Source organism: Ornithorhynchus anatinus, chromosome 7 (genome assembly GCF_004115215.2).
Source record: "Ornithorhynchus anatinus isolate Pmale09 chromosome 7, mOrnAna1.pri.v4, whole genome shotgun sequence".
NCBI lineage: Eukaryota > Metazoa > Chordata > Mammalia > Monotremata > Ornithorhynchidae > Ornithorhynchus > Ornithorhynchus anatinus.
The window spans coordinates 36,140,418-36,160,073 of record NC_041734.1 but is presented as its reverse complement, the minus strand read 5'-3'; the positions used below and the strand labels follow the sequence as shown (position 1 = coordinate 36,160,073).

Here is a 19,656-nt window from a genome sequence, read left to right as displayed (position 1 = left end):
TTCAATAGTATTTACTGAGCGCTTACTATGTGCAGAGCACTGTACTAAGCGCTTGGAATGGACAAGTCGGTAACAGATAGAGACAGTCCCAGCCCTTTGACGGGCTTACGGTCTAATCGGGGGATTAGAACCCATCTATTGTTCTTGTCTGTCTGTCTCCCCCGATTAATAATAATGTTGGTATTTGTTAAGCACTTACTATGTGCAGAGCACTGTTCTAAGCGCTGGGGGAGATCCAGGGTAACCGGGTTGTCCCACGTGAGGCTCACACTCTTAATCCCCTTTCGACAGATGAGGTAACTGAGGCACAGAGAAGTTAAGTGACTCGCCTACAGTCACCCAGGCGACACGCGGCAGAGCCGGGATTCAAACCCATGACCTCTGACTCCCAAACCCGGGCTTTTTCCACTGAGCCACGCCGCTCTCTCAGACTGTAAGGCCGTCAAAGGGCAGGGATCGTCTCTATCTGTTACCGACTTGTCCATTCCGAGCGTTCGGTACAGTGCTCTGCACATAGTAAGCGCTCAATAAATACTATTGAATGAATTACACGTAGGCCCAGGGTCTATCCGTGCTGCTTCTCGACAAGTTAACAACAAGCAGCAGATGGGAAAAACTCTCTCGAAATTATTCAGGGATGGCCAAGGTCATTTTAATGGGAAATGTCTCAGTGGATTGGCAGTCGATTCCGACACGGACTTTCAAGTCACTCCCACTATAGGTATGAGCAAACTGAGGCCTAGAGAAGCAGCGTGGCCTAATGGGTAGAGCACGGGCCTGGGAGACGGAAGGACCTGGGTTCTAATCTCGGCTCTACCACCGCTGTGTGATTTTGGGCGAGTCTCGTCATCTCTCTGGGCTTCGGTTCCCTCATCTCTGAAAAGGGGATTAAGAATGGCAGCCCTGCGTGGGACTGTGTCTAATCCGATTGACTTGAATCTACCCCAGTGCTTAGTAGAGTGCCCGGCATGTAGTGAGCACTTAAATACCATAAAAAGAGAGACAGAGAGGTTAAGTGATTTGCCCAAAGGCAAAGCTGGGACTAAAACACGTGTGCTCTTTCCGCTAAGCCGTGCTGAATCCCCATGCGCCTCGCCTGTCATTCCGGTTGTGAAGACGGGGACCGGTGAGCAGCCCAACTCTCGTTTAGGTCCCCAGTAGTCAGCAGATCCTGGTGCAAGGAGGTCAAACGGGGTTGGCATACACTCTGGGGTCATGGCGCAGAATATCCATTCATTCATTCATTCATTCAATAGTATTTATTGAGCGCTTACTATGTGCAGAGCACTGGACTAAGCGCTCGGAATGGACAAATCGGTAACAGATAGAGACAGTCCCTGCCCGCTGACGGGCTTACGGTCTAATCGGGGGAGACGGACGGACAAGAACAGTGGCAACAAATAGAGCCGAGGGGAAGAACATCTCATTAAAACAATGGCAGATAAATAGAATCAGGGTGATGTACATCTCATTAAACAAAATAATTAGGGCGATGAAGATATATACAGTTGAGCGGACGAGTACAGTGCTGAGGGGATGGGACGGGAGAGGGGGAGGAGGAGAGGGAAAGGGAGGAGAAGAGCTGCGGAGAGGTGAAGGGGGAGGGTAGAGGGAGCAGAGGGAAAGAAAGGGGGGGGGGAGCTCAGTCTGGGAAGGCCTCTTGGAGGAGGTGAGCTTTAAGTAGGGATTTGAAGAGGGGAAGAGAATTAGATTGTCGGAGGTGAGGAGGGAGGGCGTTCCGGGACCGCGGGAGGACGTGGCCCGGGGGTCGACGGCGGGATAGGCGAGGCCGAGGGACGGCGAGGAGGTGGGCGGCGGAGGAGCGGAGCGTGCGGGGTGGGCGGTGGAAAGAGAGAAGGGAGGAGAGGTAGGAAGGGGCGAGGTGATGGAGAACCTCGAAGCCTAGAGTGATGATGATGACGATGTTGGTATTTGTTAAGCGCTTACTATGTGCAGAGCACTGTTCTAAGCGCTGGGGTAGACACAGGGGAATCAGGTTGTCCCACGTGGGGCTCACAGTCTTAATCCCCATTTTACAGATGAGGGAACTGAGGCCCAGAGAAGTTAAGTGACTTGCCCACAGTCACACAGCTGACAAGTGGCAGAGCTGGGATTCGAACTCATGAGCCCTGACTCCAAAGCCCATGCTCTTTCCACTGCGCCACGCTGCTTCTCAGAGTGAGGAGTTTTTGTTTTGAGTGGAGGTCGATAGGCAACCACTGGAGGCTTTTAAGAAGGGGAATGACATGCCCAGAGCGTTTCTGCGGGAAGATGAGCCGGCCGGCGGAGTGAAGAATAGACTGGAGCGGGGCGAGGGAGGAGGAAGGGAGATCGGAGAGAAGGCTGACACAGTCTAGTCGGGATATTACGAGAGCCCGTAGCAGTAAGGTAGCCGTTTGGGTGGTAGAGGAAAGGGCGGATCTTGGCGATATCATAAAGGTGTCTCCCAACAACGACATCGCACCGCCCTCTTCATATTCTGTGCCAACGGTGTCACTTCCATGTTAATAATAAGAATTAGGGGATTTGTTAAGTACTTACCGTGTGCCAAGCTCTGTACTAAGCACTGGAGTCGATACAGGATAATCAGGTTGGACACAGTCCCTATCCCACATGGGGCTCCCAGTGTAAGAAAGAGGGAGGACAGGTATCGAATCCCCTTTTTATAGATGCACGATCACATAGCAGGCAATCGGCAGATCCGGGCCTGGAACCCAGGTACTCTGTCCGTAGGGACTGTGAGATCTTCACAGCCCACCTAAAGAGCAGGAAGAGTATGTCTTTCCACAAGACCGCAGAAGCCTCCCAGGTAGAAGGTGACTGGAAAGATGATTATCTGAACAATTACTGAAATTTTGGAGGTGGGGAATGGAGCGAAGTTCTATCGACGTTTTGATCTCTAGCCTCGGATTTGTAAAAGATCTGAACACTAGCAACACTTTCTCCCTTGTGGGCCACAGACGGTTTCTCAACGTAAACCAAACTATTCCCGGTGGGAAATTACCTCAGGTTACAGATAAGAAAGTCTCCCAAAAGATTTTAAGAGTTGTGTACACTCTGAAAATACACCATAAGAGGGAGCTGATTCTACAGGCAACGTCTTTCGACTAAGTAAACACCCCGAATCAGAAGCTTCTAGCTTCCCCGAAAAGTAGATACGGTCTATTTTACTGAATAATAACAGTGATATCCATTAATGCACTCCAGTTATGTGAAGCACTATTGCTATGTGATGGGGATTGCTCTCTCATTCACCCCACACATCCAATCCGTCACCAATGCCCGCCGGTCTCCCCTTTACAATATCACCAAGATCCGCCCTTTCCTCTCCATCCAAACGCCTATCGTACTGCTGCAGGCTCTCATAATATCCCGGCTGGATTATTGTGTCAGCCTTCTCTCTGATCTCCCTTCCTCCCGTCTCTCCCCGCTCCAGTCTATTCTTCATTCCGCTGCCCGGCTCATCTTCCTGCAGGAACGTTCTGGGCCTGTCGCTCCCCTCCTTAAATCCTCCAGTGGTTACCTATCAACCTCCGCACGAAACAAAAGCTCCTCACTCTGGGCTTCAAGGGTCTCCATCACCTTGCCCCCTCCTACCCCTCCTCCCTTCTCTCTTTCTACCGCCCACCCCGTACGCTCCGCTCCTCTGCCGCCCACCTCCTCACTGTCCTCCGTTGTCGCCTGTCCCGCCGTCGACCCCTGGCCCACGTCCTCCCTCCGTCCTGGAATGCCCTCCCTCCTCACCGCCGCCAAACTAACTCTCTTCCACTCTTTAAAGCCCTACTGAGAGCTCACCTTCTCCAAGAGGCCTTCCCAGACTGACCTTCCCCTTTTCCCTCTCTGTTCCCCCCTTCACCTCCCCTCAGCTAAGCCCCCTTTCCCCCCATTTCCCTCTGCTCCTCCCCCTCTCCCTTCCCCTCCCCTCAGCACTGTGCTCGTCCGCTCATTTGTATATATTTTTATTACCTTATTTATTCTGTTAATGAGATGTACATCCCCTTGATTCTGTTTATTGCTATTGTTTTTGTCCGTCTGTCTCCCCCGATTAGACTGCAAGCCCATCAATGGGCAGGGACCGTATCTGTTGCCGAATTATACATTCCAAGTGCTTAGAGAAATGCTCTGCACATAATAAGCGCTCAATAAATACTACTGAAAAATACTACTGAACGAATGGGGAAGTGGTACCAGGATATTGGTTGACATAAGGTTGCTAGCTCTGAGGATTCTGGGGCAGAAATAGAGGGTATTATAATAATAACAGTGATAAAAATAATAGTATTGTCAATAATAACGTTGGTATTTGTTAAGGGCTTACTATGTGCCGAGCACTGTTCTAAGCGCTGGGGGAGATACGAGGGAATCAGGTTGTCCCACGTGGGGCTCACAGTCTTATTCCCCATTTTACAGTTGAGGTAACTGAGGCACAGAGAGGTTAAGTGACTTGCCCACAGTCACACAACTGACAGGTGGCAGAGCCGGGATTAGATTATCGTTGTTATTGTTAAGCTTTTTATTATGTGCCAGGCACTGTACTAAGCACTGGGATGTTTACAAGCCAACTGGGCTGGACATAGTCCCTGTCCCACATGAGGCTCACGGTCTCCATCCTCATTTTACAGTTGAGGTAACTGAGTCCCAGAGCAGTGAAGTGACTTGCCCAAGGTGGCACACCAGACAAGCAGCGAAGCTGGGATTAGAATCCAGATCCTTCCCTCTCCGCAACAGCTATACCTTAGTGTTGGGAGGGAACGAGGCTCTCCATCACCTCGCCCCCTCCTACCTCTCCTCCCTTCTCTCTTTCCACCGGCCACCCCGCAGGCTCCGCTCCTCTGCCGCCCACCTCCTCACCGTCCCCCGTTCTCGTCTAACCCGCCATCGACCCCTGGCCCACGTCCTCCCGCGGCCCCGGAACGCCCTCCCTCCTCACCTCCGCCAAACTAATTCACTTCCCCTCTTCAAATCCCTACTTAAAGCTCACCTCCTCCAAGAGGGCTTCCCAGACTGAGCTCCCCCCTTTTTTTCCCTCTGCTCCCTCTACCCTCCCCCTTCACCTCTCCAAGGCTCTTCTCCCCCCTTTCCCTCTCCTCCTCCCCCTCTCCCGTCCCATCCCCTCAGCACTGTACTCGTCCGCTCAACTGTATATATCTTCATCACCCTATTTATTTTGTTTAATGAGAGGTACATCACCCTGATTCTATTTATTTGCTATTGTTTTAATGAGATGTTCATCCCCTTGATTCTATTAACTGCTATTGTTTTTGTCCGTCTCCCCCGATGAGACCGTAAGCCCGTCAAAGGGCAGGGACTGTCTCTATCTGAACCGATTTGTCCATTCCAAGCGCTTAGTCCAGTGCTCCGCACATAGTAAGCACTCAATAAATACTATTGAATGAATGAATGAAAAGAGTTATGGGCTGCTCTACCACTGTAGGTGAGGGTCATCACTGTCCCAAAAGGCTAAAACGTTCCCCAAACAATGGTCTATTGGGTGCAGGACACTGGACTGAGCGCTTAAGAGAATACAACAGAAACCAGTACACATGATCCCAGACCACAGGGAGTAATAATAGGAGTGGTGGTTGTAATGGTATTTATTGAGAACCTATTGAGTGCAAAACATTCTCCCAAATGCTTGGGAAATACAACAGGGGCCCAAGGCATGTCCGCTGCCCACAAGGGGTTTAAATCTCCTCCAGGAGGCCCGACCTGTGAATTTCTCACCTCTCTACTAGACGGTCTGGGTATTCCCCGAGCACAGGCGTGTGTTTCGTAGCAGTCTACAAACGCAGTGACGGCGGCAATCGGGTAGAACAGACTATTTCAGGGGTGGCCACCGCCTGAAGGGCTACAAGCTAACAACGTAGTATGGCCAAGAGCCGTTGATCCAAAGAGTTCCTTTAACTGAACTGTGCCGGGGAACGAGCCGTGGCAGCGAATAAGATGCAGCCAGGGCGGGACCAGAGGTGGGGTCTTGGGCCGGGCCCTTCCCTGCCCCGCGACCAGCTGGGCAGGAAGCCAAGGCAGATGTTGGTCAGTCATCAACTGCATTTTTTGAGCGCTTACCGAGCCCTTGGGAGACAACAAGAAGCGTGGCCTTAGAAGATAAAGCATGGGCGTGGGCTGTTGTTCTAATCCCGGCTGCGCTACGTGTCTGCTGTGTGACCTTGGGCAAGTCACTTCTCTGTGCCTCGGTTCCCTCATCTGTAGAATGGGGTTTAACAGTATGAGCTCTACTGTGGGACAACAGGGACTGTTCCTAACCCGATTATCCTGTGTCTACCCCAGCGCTTAGAACCAACAGTGCCTGGCACATAGAAAGCGCTTAACAAATGCCGTCGTTATTATTCTATCATTAATAATAACGATGAACAGACACATTCCCTGCTCACAAGGAGCTTGCCATCTAGAGGGGAGTAGCAGCACAATGAAACCTGCTGCCCTTCCAGTGAAAAGAGCCACAAAACATGTGTCCCATAACTTTCACTCCAAGAGGTGCACAGCAACTGAAGAAGAAATGCAGCCTGGCCACCACTGGAAGTCAAGACACCGCACTTTCATTCAATCGTATTTCTTGAGCGCTTACTGTGTGCAAAGCACTGTGCTAAGCGCTTGGAATGTACAATTGGGCAAAGGATAGAGACAATCCCTGCCCAACAACGGGCTCGCAGTCTAAAAGGGGCACTTCAAAGAGGAGTTGTCTAGAGAGCAAAATCATCAGGTGGAGGGTGTTCATTCAATCATATTTATTGAGGGCTTACTGCGTGCAGAGCACTGTACTAAGCGCTTGAGAGAATACAATATAACAGCAGACACATTCCCTGCCCACAATGAACTTAAAGTCTAGAGGGGGAGATGGACATTAATATACAAAAATAAATTACAGATATGTACCTAAGTCCTGTGGAGTTGGAATGGGGGTTGTTGAAAGGGATCAGAGTCCTATAAACTTAGAGCCCTCTAGACTGTAAGCTCATCATGGGCAGGGAATCTGTCTGTTTACTTTTATATTGTACTCTCCCAAGCTCTTAATACAGTGCTCTGCACACGCTAAGCGGTCAATAAATACGGTTGGATGAATGAACCCGACCTGTGAGAAGTGGGAGCTGCATAGTCACTTGATCACAGTCGCCGAAAAATTAGAGTCTCTAATCTCTAATGATAATTGTGGCTCTTGTTATACGCTTACTATCCGCCAAGCACTGCACTAAGCACTGGGGTGGATACGAGCAAATCAGGTTGGACACAGTCCCTGTTCTATGTCGGGCTCTCACAGTCTCAGTCCCCATTTTCCAGATGAGGTAACTGAGGCCCAGAGAAGTGAAGCGACTTGCCCACGGTCACACAGCAGACAAGTGGCAGAGCCGGGACTAGAACCCATGACCTTCTGACTCCCAGGCCCAACCACTATCCACTGCACCATGCTACTTCTTGACTATAGAATGTCTCGAGACTAGACTGTAAGCTCGTTGTGGGCAGGGAATGCCTCTTTATTGTTGAATCGTACTCTCCCCAAGCACTCAGTACAGTGCTCTGCACACAGTAGGCCCTTAATAAATACGACTGACTGGCTAAAGAGGAATAACAGACCCAAATAACAATGCAGTACTGTTAAGGTCAGTCCCACCCCCACCATTCAACAGCCTTCCTCAACTCAGTTTTTTACAAAACAGATGGATAAATATAGTTCAGGACTGGCTTAGCACTGCGGCAGATGGCTGGACTGGACTGTGGGGGGTCAGGTTTCCAGTGACTAGGGCTGTTTGGTGCTGGCCCCCAAATTTCTGCATTTCCCTACAAAAGACAAATGCAAAATTTCTTCATAGAAACCAGTTTTATTTAGTGTCTGAAGAACACTTGGAAAATAACAAAATCACAACTCTTCTCTCCAACCGAACATGGACTAGCCATCACATATGGCAAAATCAAAATCATATTTTAAAATGGTGTCATTCTTCTTAAACAAAATTTCTCAATTCGATTCCCCCCCAAAATGAAAAGTCGTTAAGGAGGAACTCATTTGAAGCAAGCAATTTAGTTCGGATATAGTGCAGTGCTTGCTACATTACACTTTAAAGGCACATTCTAAAATACCGGATTGGTACTTTCTTTTTTTTTTAAATGTATAGAGAGTTCCGGGCTTTTCAAAAGCAACATTTTTTTTTTTTTTTTTACAAAAGACGAAATGAGTTTTAAAAATTAACTTGGATATGTGTATAGTAAGAAGCTTAAAATGTCAGTTAAAGTACATTTGAATATAACAAAGGAGTTTGGAACCAGAGGAACATTTACCCATTCTCTGGTTATTAAATCAAAATGTTTATTAGGAATAGTACATAAAGACTGTTCCTTATGCAAACAAAAGCCCTTATAAGAGTTCCTATAAAGATAGTTTAGGGAAAGTTTAAAGACATGATCAACCTACAGTCCTTTAATACAGACTTCAAACTGCGGTTCCCGACATTCACCCTACTGAATGAACATTTACAGAAACTTCAGCCTCTGACTTGAATAGATTTGGGTAGCAAAGGAGGAGAGATAAAAGTGGGGAAGAAAGAAAAGAGAATTCTTCCTCTTCTTAAGCTCTAAAAAAATGCTACTAATGATTTTTTTCATTCCCTACTGTTATCAGTTTTTCAAGTCATTTTCCCCATTCTTTTATAAGAAAAAAGAGGAATTTGCATTTCCTTGGCTTGTGCTTAGTCAACCGTAAATGTCTTTGCAAACAAAACATCCCAATAAACATCTGTTTTCATTCCTCTCAAAACATGTGAAAATATGAGCTTTTTTGATGACAAAATTCGGAAGAGTATTTTGGTTAATTTGCTATAAAAAATGATCTTTGCCAGAGAAGATACACGATCAACTCATTTAGCTACAGGAAGTACTGAAAAGCCTCCTCTGATGGGTAATGAAGCTGATAAATTGACTATTTTCCATTTCTAAGAAATGTGTTCTGAAGTTCCAATTTGAAACAGGCTTGTGTGCCATTTTCAGATGAGCTCCTTCAATCCTCAGAACGAATAAACTTGTGACAACGCAATATATTTTATTAAAAGTTTGGGGGTGCATTTCAGGCAGAAAAAAGGTCTTTGAATTTTGCCCAAGTTCTATAGCTATCCCTTTAAATTCAAACACTTACTGATGATGTTTGAAGCTCCAAGAAAAGACCTATATTTAACTTAGTTCATTTTCCCTCCTTTAACATAGCCTTCTAAAGAACTAATAAAATACTCATTTGAGGTCCAGGTTATCCAACTATCTGAACCGTGAATAAATGAGAAGCTTATCTGGGTTATCATACTCCTCTTCTAGTACGTTGGATAATAAAATGGGAAGGCAGAATATATCACCTGGATTCCCGTATCTGCAAACCAGGGGCCAACAGGACGGCTAGAAGATTCAACCTCTAGACTCATTTCAGTTTTTAGGCACATTTGATTCTTTACTCTCTGCTGACCAGAGTAAATTTTTTCAGAGTGATTTCAGCTTGCACTTTTTATTTTTCCTCCTGACTGACGGCTAAAAAGAGCGCTGCTCTCTAAAAGCCAAAGGGAGCTACTGCTTTACCATGGCTCAATATAACCGTTGTAACAGGTAGAAAGAAGACGATGGAGAAAAATATCAAAACAAGGCACGATAAGGACCATTAAACTGCACTTTCTTGAACGTGTCACCTCGGCAGGCTTAGAGCTGCTCAGGCTGCAAGCTGGGGCTTAGATGGAAAGAAAAAAAAACAAAACCAAGAAGATGCTTCAAAACTGTGGTATTTAAATGATAAATTCCTCAGATTTAATAACTATTGTAACAGGTAGAAAGAAGACGATGGAAAAAAATATCAAAACAAGGCACGCTAAGGACCATTAAACTGCACTTTCTTGAACGTGTCACCTCGGCAGGTTTAGAGCTGCTAAGGCTGCAGACTGGGGCTTAAATGGAAAGGAAAAAGAAACAAAACCAAGAAGGTGCTTCAAAGCTGTGGTATTTAAATGAAAAATTCCTCAGATTTAACTAGTCATTTGAACAAGAGTTCAATCACCTATTTAGGAATGCAAAACTGAAGCGGTCAAGATTTCTTACATAAATGGCATCCTTAAGTGAAGCAGGTCAACCACTGTAATGATGCTGCAGTGTCAGATTTATACTTGTATGACATTTTCCTAAATACTCGTCACATGTTACCTGCATACAGTTTCCGATTGATAAAGTGCATTTGCCTCACCTGAGGGGAAGACTCACATTGCCTGAGGATCCAGCAATCTACCATGAGAAAATTCAGGAGATATCCGCAGTCCTCCCTCAGCTATTGCATTTGTTTCAGTAGGAGTCCTCAAGAAAGCATGTCCTTTCAATGGGATTCCATCTTAACTCGTTATCACGCTCATAAAAACGGCCTAGCCAGCAGAACAACCATCAGATGCTATCTGAAGACCCCGACGTTGATAGAAAGAGCGGCTTCGGGTTTGTGGGGTCGAACAGGTTCCTCCCGTACGTCGAAGAATATATCGCTATTCTGTAAGCGAGCGGCTTGCCGGCTAGAAGAGAACAGATCATTATTCTGGAACCCTGACATCTGTCTTACTTGACTCCCAGGTGATTCGATTCTAAACTGGCCATCCCTCCGCGATTCGGTTCATCGACGTTAACTTCCTTTCCAAATGACACCCGCTTTGAATTCCTCATTGGAAATGAAATTAGGGCAATGCGGCAACAGGAAGCATATTCCACCGTTCACTGATCAAACAGTCGTTGATGAGAACGCTAGTAGCGGGAGTGCAGACAGGCAAAAATGGTACTTTTTCTGCCCTTTGAGGCTCATTTGAACAAAAAGGGTGGCTCCTGGAATGGCTCAGTCAAAATATCGATTTATTTCTCTTGAAGGACCTATTCACTATCTGTCCACCTGTCATTCTTTGACCGCAGGGCCCACTATAAGCAGTCCTCCCAACTGGCCTTCTCCCGCCCACCCTCTTTTTTATGGTCTTTTTAAAGTGCTTTCTATGTGCCAGGCACTGTACTAAGCACTGGGATAAATGCAAGCTAATCGGGAAGACTACCTTCAGTCAGTGCAAAAAAAAAAAAAAAAGCCAATGCCTTAGCAGCCTGTGGTGAGGAAGAGGGGCCCATGTCCTCAGAACTTGCAAACTAGCACCCTGCTGATCATGCTCTCTACTCTCTGATCTGCGAGTTTCTCAAACTCCTGCAGAGAACTGTTTTATGATTTTAGGATAAGGATTTAGTGAGTTATGACATGTGTTTCATGTCAAAATGGCATTTAAAGAGCACTTGCAGAGGCAGGCCGCCATTAGATCAACCGTCTAGAATACTACAATGTTCTCATCTTGTCTTACGCTGTCGAGCCGTTTCCGACCCATAGCGATTCCAGGACACATCTCTCCCAGGACGCCCCACCTCCACCTGCGATCGTTCCGGTAGTGTATCCATAGAGATCGCAGTGCAACCAAAAATTCCCTCTGCCAACTTCAGAAATCACCTTTCCTTCAAGAATATCAAAATAGTTCATATTAAGGACTATCTCTATTTTATAGATTTTTATACTGGGATTATTAGCTCAATAGTACAGGCTGAAATTTGAAACTCAAGAATGCTGAAAATTTCCATAAATTAACAAACCAGTGCTGAGGAGAAAAAGGACGACAGGGTTAGTGTCTAGTCATCTTCTATACCTTATGGATGATCATAGGAGAATATCAATCCAAACTACTAAGAATACCTTTTCCTTTTTCCCAGTGTGAGCTGCTGTAGTTTCTTCTTGCCCATATCATCTCGTGTTGTACTGAAGTCTCTGTCGTCATCAAGGAGGAGGTTCTGGTTTTCAAAATAATTACAAATATTTCTCATTTAAGGCATTATCAATTGAACTGCTGTCTATCTTACTTACAGAAAAATCAATATTCGGGAGAGTTTCACATTTAACTATTTTGGGAATTTCAAAATCACTTTACGACAGCATTACTTTCTTAGCAAGTATTTCCTGAGAATATACCAGGTGGTAAGCACTCTTGCAGGCACTTCAGAAATTTACAGAGACATAAGACTTGGTTCCTTTCTCAAAGGAGTTTAAAGTATCGCAAGACAGTGTGATCATATAATTAGACAGAAGTGCTGGGACTAGAATAAAGGTGCAGAACTCATCATTCATACCCAATCAGTGTTAATCGAACCAAGAATAATAATAATAGTAATAATAATTCTGGTTTTTGTTAAGTGCCTACCATGTGCCAAACACTGTACTAAGCGCTAGGGTACAGACAAGATAAACAAGGTCCCACATGGGCCTCACAGTCTATGTAGAAAGGAGAACAGGCATTGAATCCCCATTTTACAGATGACGGAATGAGGCACAGAGAAATCAAGTGACCTGTCCAAAGTAACACAGCAAACAAGTGGGAGACTTGGGATTGGAACCAGGCCTTCTGACTCCCAGATCTGTGCTTTTTCACTAGGACACACAGCTATCCAACCAGAAACTCCTCCAGTGAAAAGTCTTTTAAAGTTTGGATTAACCAACCCGTATTAACAGAACTCAAATTAAGTTAATGATCAACAGAAGGCAGATTTTAAAATCTAAATTGTAGTTAACTGGCCACCATGCCACCTAAAAAGACATTGACAAATTTAAACTTCCCAGCTTTTGACATAATTATTTTTGCCTTGCATTCCCCTTAGTATTTTCCACTGGCTTAATTATGTCCCAGTCTTAACAAAATGTTTATTAATATGTTCTTTCTTCTGCTGACTTAAAGCTTGTTCCACGTTGAGGATAAAGTATGGTGACTGCAATTTGCTGTTATCAATTACTGGGCTCATATTCCAAAAATCCCTTAAGCAAAACTTCCTGAAAACAAAGGTTATCTGAGCTCTAAACACATTCCCTGCCCATAATCAAATCTATTTATAGGAAAGAGAAAATTAGCTTAGAATCTAAGCAATGATCTTAAACAGCTTTAATTTGTTTGGTGCTTATTTTTAAAAGTGATTTCAAATCAATGAATTAGACATTATAACTTCCTGAGAAACATGAAGTTTGCTTTTCATTCTTTACCTTAACACCAATAATATCTCCATCCTTCAAGTGATAAGGAGCTGTCTGTAAATTTTCCAGTTTCTTCTTCCTTTTCTTCTTGGAAACCTGTTGAGTCTTTACAAAATTCAAAACGTAAGAGTGCTTAGAAGAATACGAAGGTCCAAATATCTAAAGTCTAAAACATTTCTTACTGAAATGATTGATGGTGGTGAATAAGCAAACACACCGGGAATACACAGATCATCATTTATAATGATGATCTCTGCATTTCATCAAGGCCATTCTATTTTAGCTTGATCTATGTAATTCCCCAGACCTTACCCAGTTATTTATCTGCATCCACTCAAACTTCTCGGGAAAGTATTTGGCAATTTCAATTTTCTCCACAGGAAGAGAGTAGCAATTAGCAACTTGTTGAGTTAGTGAGGATGCTGTGCATTCTTTGGAGATATCCCACGCCAAATCCACAGGCGAAGAGTACTCTCTCTCATGAGGTATACTCATCTGGACCCTCAGTAGTAAGTCCCTGGAGCTGTAAAAAGTACCACAAACAAGTGCTACAAAGTAGAATTCAATGATCCCTGTCTCTATAACCAGGAGCTGCTCAAACCAGAGCTAAATTATGAAGAGCGTCATTTTAGGCTTGGTCCGTTCCTACCCAAAACACTTCTAATTTTCTCTGTATGAGGAAGGGAGTGGTAGGTATCAATACTCCCATTTTACAGGTGAGGAAACCGAGACTCAGGCTAATTAACTTATCCGATGTTATATAGCAGGTGAGGGGCAGAGTTGGGTCTGCAACCTGGGTGGTCTGATTCCCGGAAGCACAATTTTTCTACTAAAGGTGTTTTTCTCATATTCCAATAAAATGGTCCAAAACTCCCCATTTCACCTTTATTCTTCAAAAACAGCAAAGTGGGGCCCTACCTTTTACTCAGAGTTGTTATAAAGCAAAATTAAAGCCAACAGAAGCAGCATGGCCCAGTGGATAGAACACGGGTTGAGGGTAGGGCGAATATCAAATACCCAGTCAGAAAGACCTGGGTTCTAATCCCAGCTCTGCCACTTGTCTGCTGTGTGACCTTGGGTAAGTCACTTCGCTTCTCTGGACCACAGCTGCCTCATCAGTAAAATGGAGATTATAACTGTGAGCCCCATGTGGAACGTGGACTGTGTCTAACCTGATTAGCTTGTATCTATCTCAGTGCTTAGCATGATGCCTGGCACATAGTGAGTACTTACGTACCATAAAAAAAAATTTTAAAGTGTGAGTTATTTAAAAATTATATACCAAGCCAAATAATTTCTGAGGGAATGTAAGTCTAGCTGGGGTTACACACGTTACATTCTTCCTCTCTCACAGCAGAAGAGTGTTCTAGACTGTAAACTCGCTGTAGGCATGGAATGTGTCTGCCAACTGTCACACTGTACTCTCCCAAGCACTTAGTAAGTGCTCAATAAATGCCACTGATTATGGAAAGCAGTGTGGCCTAGTGGAAAGAACACAGGGCTGGGAGTCAGAAGACCTGGGTTCTAATCCCGGCTCCACCACGAACGTGCTGTGTGAGTTTGGGCAAATCACTTAACTTCTCTGTGTCTCAGCTCCCTCATCTGTAATATGGAGATTAAAACCGTGAGCCCCTTGTGGGACAGGGACTGTGTCCAACCCGATTAGTTACTATCTACCTCAGTGCTTAGAACAGTGCTTGGTACAGAGTAAGCACTTAAATACCAGTTATTATATTATTATACAATATCTCTGTGGTTGGACACAAGTCACAGCTTAGTACAGTGCTCTGCACATAGTAAGCGCTCAATAAATACCATTGAATGAATACACCCTAATTCCAGAGAGCACTAAAACGGAGCGGGGAACAATCATCTTCATTCATTCAATCACATTTACTGAGCGCTTACTTTGTGCAAAGCACTGTACTAAGCACTTGTGAGAGTACAATACAACAGACAGATATATTCCCTGCCTAAAACGAGCTGACAGTCTAGAGGGGGAGGTCATCAGCACTTAGAAGTAATTTTCTAGGCATAAATGGACAATAAGCAGTTTTGGATGGGGAGTATCTATGAGGGAGGGAGAAAGAATTGGGAGGAAAGGGCTTTGCCACCTCTGCTATTACAGAGCAAGTGGTGTTTTACTATAGTGCCTAGTACAGAGTAAGTGCTTCACAAATACCATTTAAAAACAAAAATTTAGAAAAGGGGGAGAAGAGAGCTCATTACTTCTTATTTTCATATATTCATAATTGAAGAAAATGTATCCCAGAGATACTAAAAAATAGTTAAAAATCTATTAGAAAATAGATTGGTAGGGGAAGAAGATGTCAAAAGGCATTGCATAAAGAAAGACACAACATGCGCTAGACAATGGTATTAGGGTGTTTTCCTGTTTCTCTGCTTGCTTCTTGTAATAGCCCACAGCCTCTACCCAAAACACCTGTCTCAGTGATAAGGGGTAAAAAAAAAAAAAAGAGATCTTATCCCATCTCTTTCAAACCTCACTAACAGAAATAATTCAAATACTTACCCCAGATTCTCTTTCTTTTGAAGAAGCTCTACACAAACTTCCACTCTCTCACCTAGTTTATATTCCCTGAAAACAAAGAGAAATGAAAGAGTTTGTTACTACCACATGATGCTCTATTAGAATTTTTTTTAATTTTGATTTCAACCTATCCGTCACTTAATAGAAAAAAATTTGCCCTTGATCTGTGACCTATGGGCATTTGATATTAGCTCCACCCTCAACCCCACAACATTACATACCTATTTTAAAATGATATAAATCATTTATTTATACGAATGTCTGTTTCCCCCTCTACAGTATAAGCTTGTTATGGGCAAAGAACCTGTCTGCTAATTCTACTGAATAGGGCTCTCCCAAGCGCTTAGTATGGTGCTCTGCACACAGTAAACTTTCAACAGACACCACGGATGGAACAAAAAATAGACTGTTCTTTGTTACTCTTGGAATGAATTAAAGCGATCCATCCCGCAAACTCACACTGCAGACTAGCCAAAGACTTAAGGATGAGTGTTCACTTAGAGACCTACTTGAGTGGTTGTTGGTTGTTTCGTAAAAGCTTGCCTGGATGCTTCCTTTCCATTTTCCAGGCTCGAAGGAAGAGAGGGGATGGGATGCTGACCTCCAGGAAAGATGGCAAGGTCAGAGCCTGCAAGAGAAACAAACATTTCTTCAGAGACTTTACAGAGCATTCTGGAAAACACCACGATGTACCACACGGAGTGAAATCCGTTGAAGGAGCCTTACGTCACAGTACGTTTTTTATGATGAAATAAGCTACACCTTAATCACGAATCTACCATTTGGCCTCGAGGTAAATCTGGTCATTTGCTGGCAATTTTTTATTTAACCGCAAACCATAATATCCGGATCCAACCTATTTCTCCCAACTGTGAAGTTCAATTGGTGACAGAAGACTGGAAAATCAAATTAGAATGGAGGAAGAAACAATTTCAAAGAATCAAAACAAAACACATAAACTAACCCAAATCAGTTAGCTGTACTTGAAACATAGGGGCGATGCTTCTAGGGTATTTGAGAAGCTGAGATCTGTTTCTGCAGAGCCTCGACCGATTACTTTTGGGGCTCACAGAAGACAGCAGGGGTCACCGAGAATCGGTTAGGGACCCGTTGGTTTACATCTTTAGACAAGGGGAAAGGGATATCGACTTGTCTCACATTGACCCCTGGCACTCAGTTCTAGAATAATGCGTGTGTTTACTTCACACTTTGGCTAGAAGGCTGGAATGAGGGAGTGACTGTTTAGAAACAGTGAGACACAATGTTGGAAGAAAAAGTCTGTGCACACGCACGTGGATGCATGTGTGCACGCCAACAGTATAGGAGACGGCGAGTAGTAGAATTTGAGTTCACATAACCACGGTTTTTCAAGTTCGCCACCCCTGGGTTATAGATGAAAATGAACTGGGGACTGCCTAGGGAAGCATAAACAATAGGCAAATCCTTTTTTGAAATCTTCTGCGGGAAGTGACGGATCGTGTAGAAAAGGGAGAAGCAGTAAGGTAATCTATTTAGACTGCACTGACTAGCTGAGAAAGCATGATTCAGATTGCCTGAACAGCTTGCAGGGTTGACTCAAAGGATAATCATCAATGGCTTAGCATCAACCTGGGGATACACATTAAACAGAACCCTAAAAAGACTGTCAGCTCGTTGTGGGGAGGGAACGTGTATGCCAACTCTGTTGTATTGTACTCCCCCAAGTGCTTAGAAGCACAGTCCTTAGAACAGTACTTGGCACATAGTAGGAGCTTAACAAGTATCACAATTATTATTATTAGTAAGCACCCAATAAATATCATTGATTGAAAATACGATTGTCCGGTTTTCAAAAAATAATCACTTCTGGGACTGAATCTAGTTAATAGCTCTCCTGAGGACCTGCACGAAGGAAACAAGAATAGGCTCATCAGATTTTTAACGACACTACGCTGGATGAAGGGGTCAACTCTTCGGAAGATAGAACGGAATTCAAAACGACCTGGACAAACTAGAAAAATATTCCTCGACAAGCTCGGTAAGGACAAATACAAGGTACAGCTTTGGGGGAACAAAAACGCCATATACAGGAATAAGGAAAGATTGGTTAAGCATAAATCCAGTTCCATCCCCCCGACTGGGGATTATGGCTGACGTTAAGCTGAATATGTCTCAGCAAAGTTATGTTATTATTTTTTTAAAATAATCAATACGCTATTGAGAGGTATTCGCAAGCGTAGGCCATACAAGAGGTATGAAGTCAACCTTCTACTAAACTCTATGTTAACTCAAAGAGTATGGTCTCCTGTTTTGATCAATGCTCTTGAAAAGAAGTGAAGAGAAACCAGGGAGTAACTGGAGAGAAACTGTGAAGTGGCCAACAGGAGAAAAATAAGTAAATAAAGGGGTTGCCAGGGCTAGAGAACGAAGGGCTAGGGGCTGGTTTTAATAACCGCCTTGCATATGAAGTACCTTTATGAGGATAATACTGACTAGTTGTTCTCCACATCCTCCATACAAACCCAACCAGAGGAAATGGGTTGAAATTAAAGCAGAAGAAATGCTGGTTCTGTAGAGTGAAGGGCTTCTTCATTATTGTGGTGATAATTCCTTGGGACAGGCTTCTAAGGGAGGTGGAAGCCTCCATCCCTGAATATCTTTCACAGGCCCCCATCCCTCTAGGTGGATTTGGCCATTCACTTGCCTGGAGTTGATTCCCATTCATCAGTTAAATACAAGGAGCCTTGAAATATGTTATTTTATGTTGTCAAGAGGGGTAAGGATTCCTGAAAGCCAGGAGACACAGGACTAGCTGAAAAAGGATAAAAATTTAACCAAATTTAGATTCTTCTCAACCACATATTTTCATTCAACCCTTTTGAATAGTTTTTTGGAAGGCTAAAAATTTGGTTAAGATGAAATTGTCCTGTCTTCATTCACTTTCTTTTAACTGATTTACTATATTACAAAATGAAGTCATCACAAGTGACATTCAAGGTGGCTGTATTTTCTGTTTCTGTGTATGTGTGTGTGAGAACATTTTTGTTATGTTCTGTTTTACTGCTGTATTTTTGCTGCATTTGGATGTGTGTGTGACATTTTTGTTATGTTCTACTTTACTATGAGTAGCAAATGCATCGTGGACATGAGTTAATTATTGCAAACTGCAATATTCATGATGAGAACAGTTTGTTTAAACAAAAATGACTGGATATTTCGTCTTAATCCATACCAATGGCCGAGCAGTCTCAAGGATTTAACGATGCGATTCAAGCACTGTGGGCCTAGTGGAAAGAGCAGGGATGTGCTAATCAGAGGACCTGGGTCCTAATCCTGGCTCTGCCACTTGCCTGCTGTGTGACCTTGGGAAAATCATTTATTTTTTCTGTGCCTCAGTTTCCTAATCTGTAAAATGGGGGATAATACCCGTTCTCCCTCCTCTCTAGGAAGTCAGCCCTAAGGATGTCTACCTGATGATCCTGTATCTACCTCAGGGCATAGTACAATGCTTAGCGCATAGTACGTGTCTCACAAGAACTACATTTATTATTAATGATGAACATTATTTTGTTTAATTATTTATCTACTTAAAATAATTTTTCTCCTTTCTTCAGGTCAATATATAAGGACTGTTTTTAAAGCTTAGCACCACAAGCCAGTCCTCACAGGGTTTGGAAGCTTCAGTGTGGTCTAGTGAAAAGAGCAGAGGCCTGGGAGTCAGAGGCCCAGCTTTCTAATCTTGGTTCTACCGTGCGACGCTTCTCTGTTCCTCAGTTTCCTCATCTGGTCTCCCTCCTACTTAGACTGTGAGCCCCATGTGGGACAGGGACTGCGTCCGACCTGATTAATCTGCATCTACACCAGCACTCACGGGAAGCACTTAAATACCACAGTTATTATTATGCTATTAATAATAACAGACATTCTCCTTACGGAACATAAAAAATACATAAACAATGCAGTGATGGAAAGTGAACGCTCTGTGCGGTAACTGGTGTTTTCCTTGTACTTTTCTGGTGCTCGCAAAAGAAACACAGGGTCCTGCAAGCTATAGAGGCTCGATCCCAAA

At 44.1% G+C, this 19,656-nt stretch overlaps 1 protein-coding gene across 2 annotated transcripts in view; it reads right to left on the bottom strand.

Moving 5' to 3' along the window:
- Positions 1 to 7,815: 7,815 nt before the first annotated feature.
- Positions 7,816 to 19,656, bottom strand: part of USP40 (ubiquitin specific peptidase 40) — a 75,764-nt gene continuing 63,923 nt past the window's right edge. For both annotated transcript variants that reach the window (XM_029069008.1, XM_029069009.1), the window contains 6 exons: positions 16,118 to 16,236; positions 15,591 to 15,656; positions 13,370 to 13,580; positions 13,067 to 13,162; positions 11,735 to 11,829; positions 7,816 to 10,535 (listed from right to left, as the gene is read on the bottom strand). In XM_029069008.1, coding sequence (XP_028924841.1) covers positions 10,421 to 10,535; positions 11,735 to 11,829; positions 13,067 to 13,162; positions 13,370 to 13,580; positions 15,591 to 15,656; positions 16,118 to 16,236 — 702 coding nt within the window. In that variant the 3' untranslated portion in view covers positions 7,816 to 10,420. The remainder of the gene's footprint in view (positions 10,536 to 11,734; positions 11,830 to 13,066; positions 13,163 to 13,369; positions 13,581 to 15,590; positions 15,657 to 16,117; positions 16,237 to 19,656) is intronic.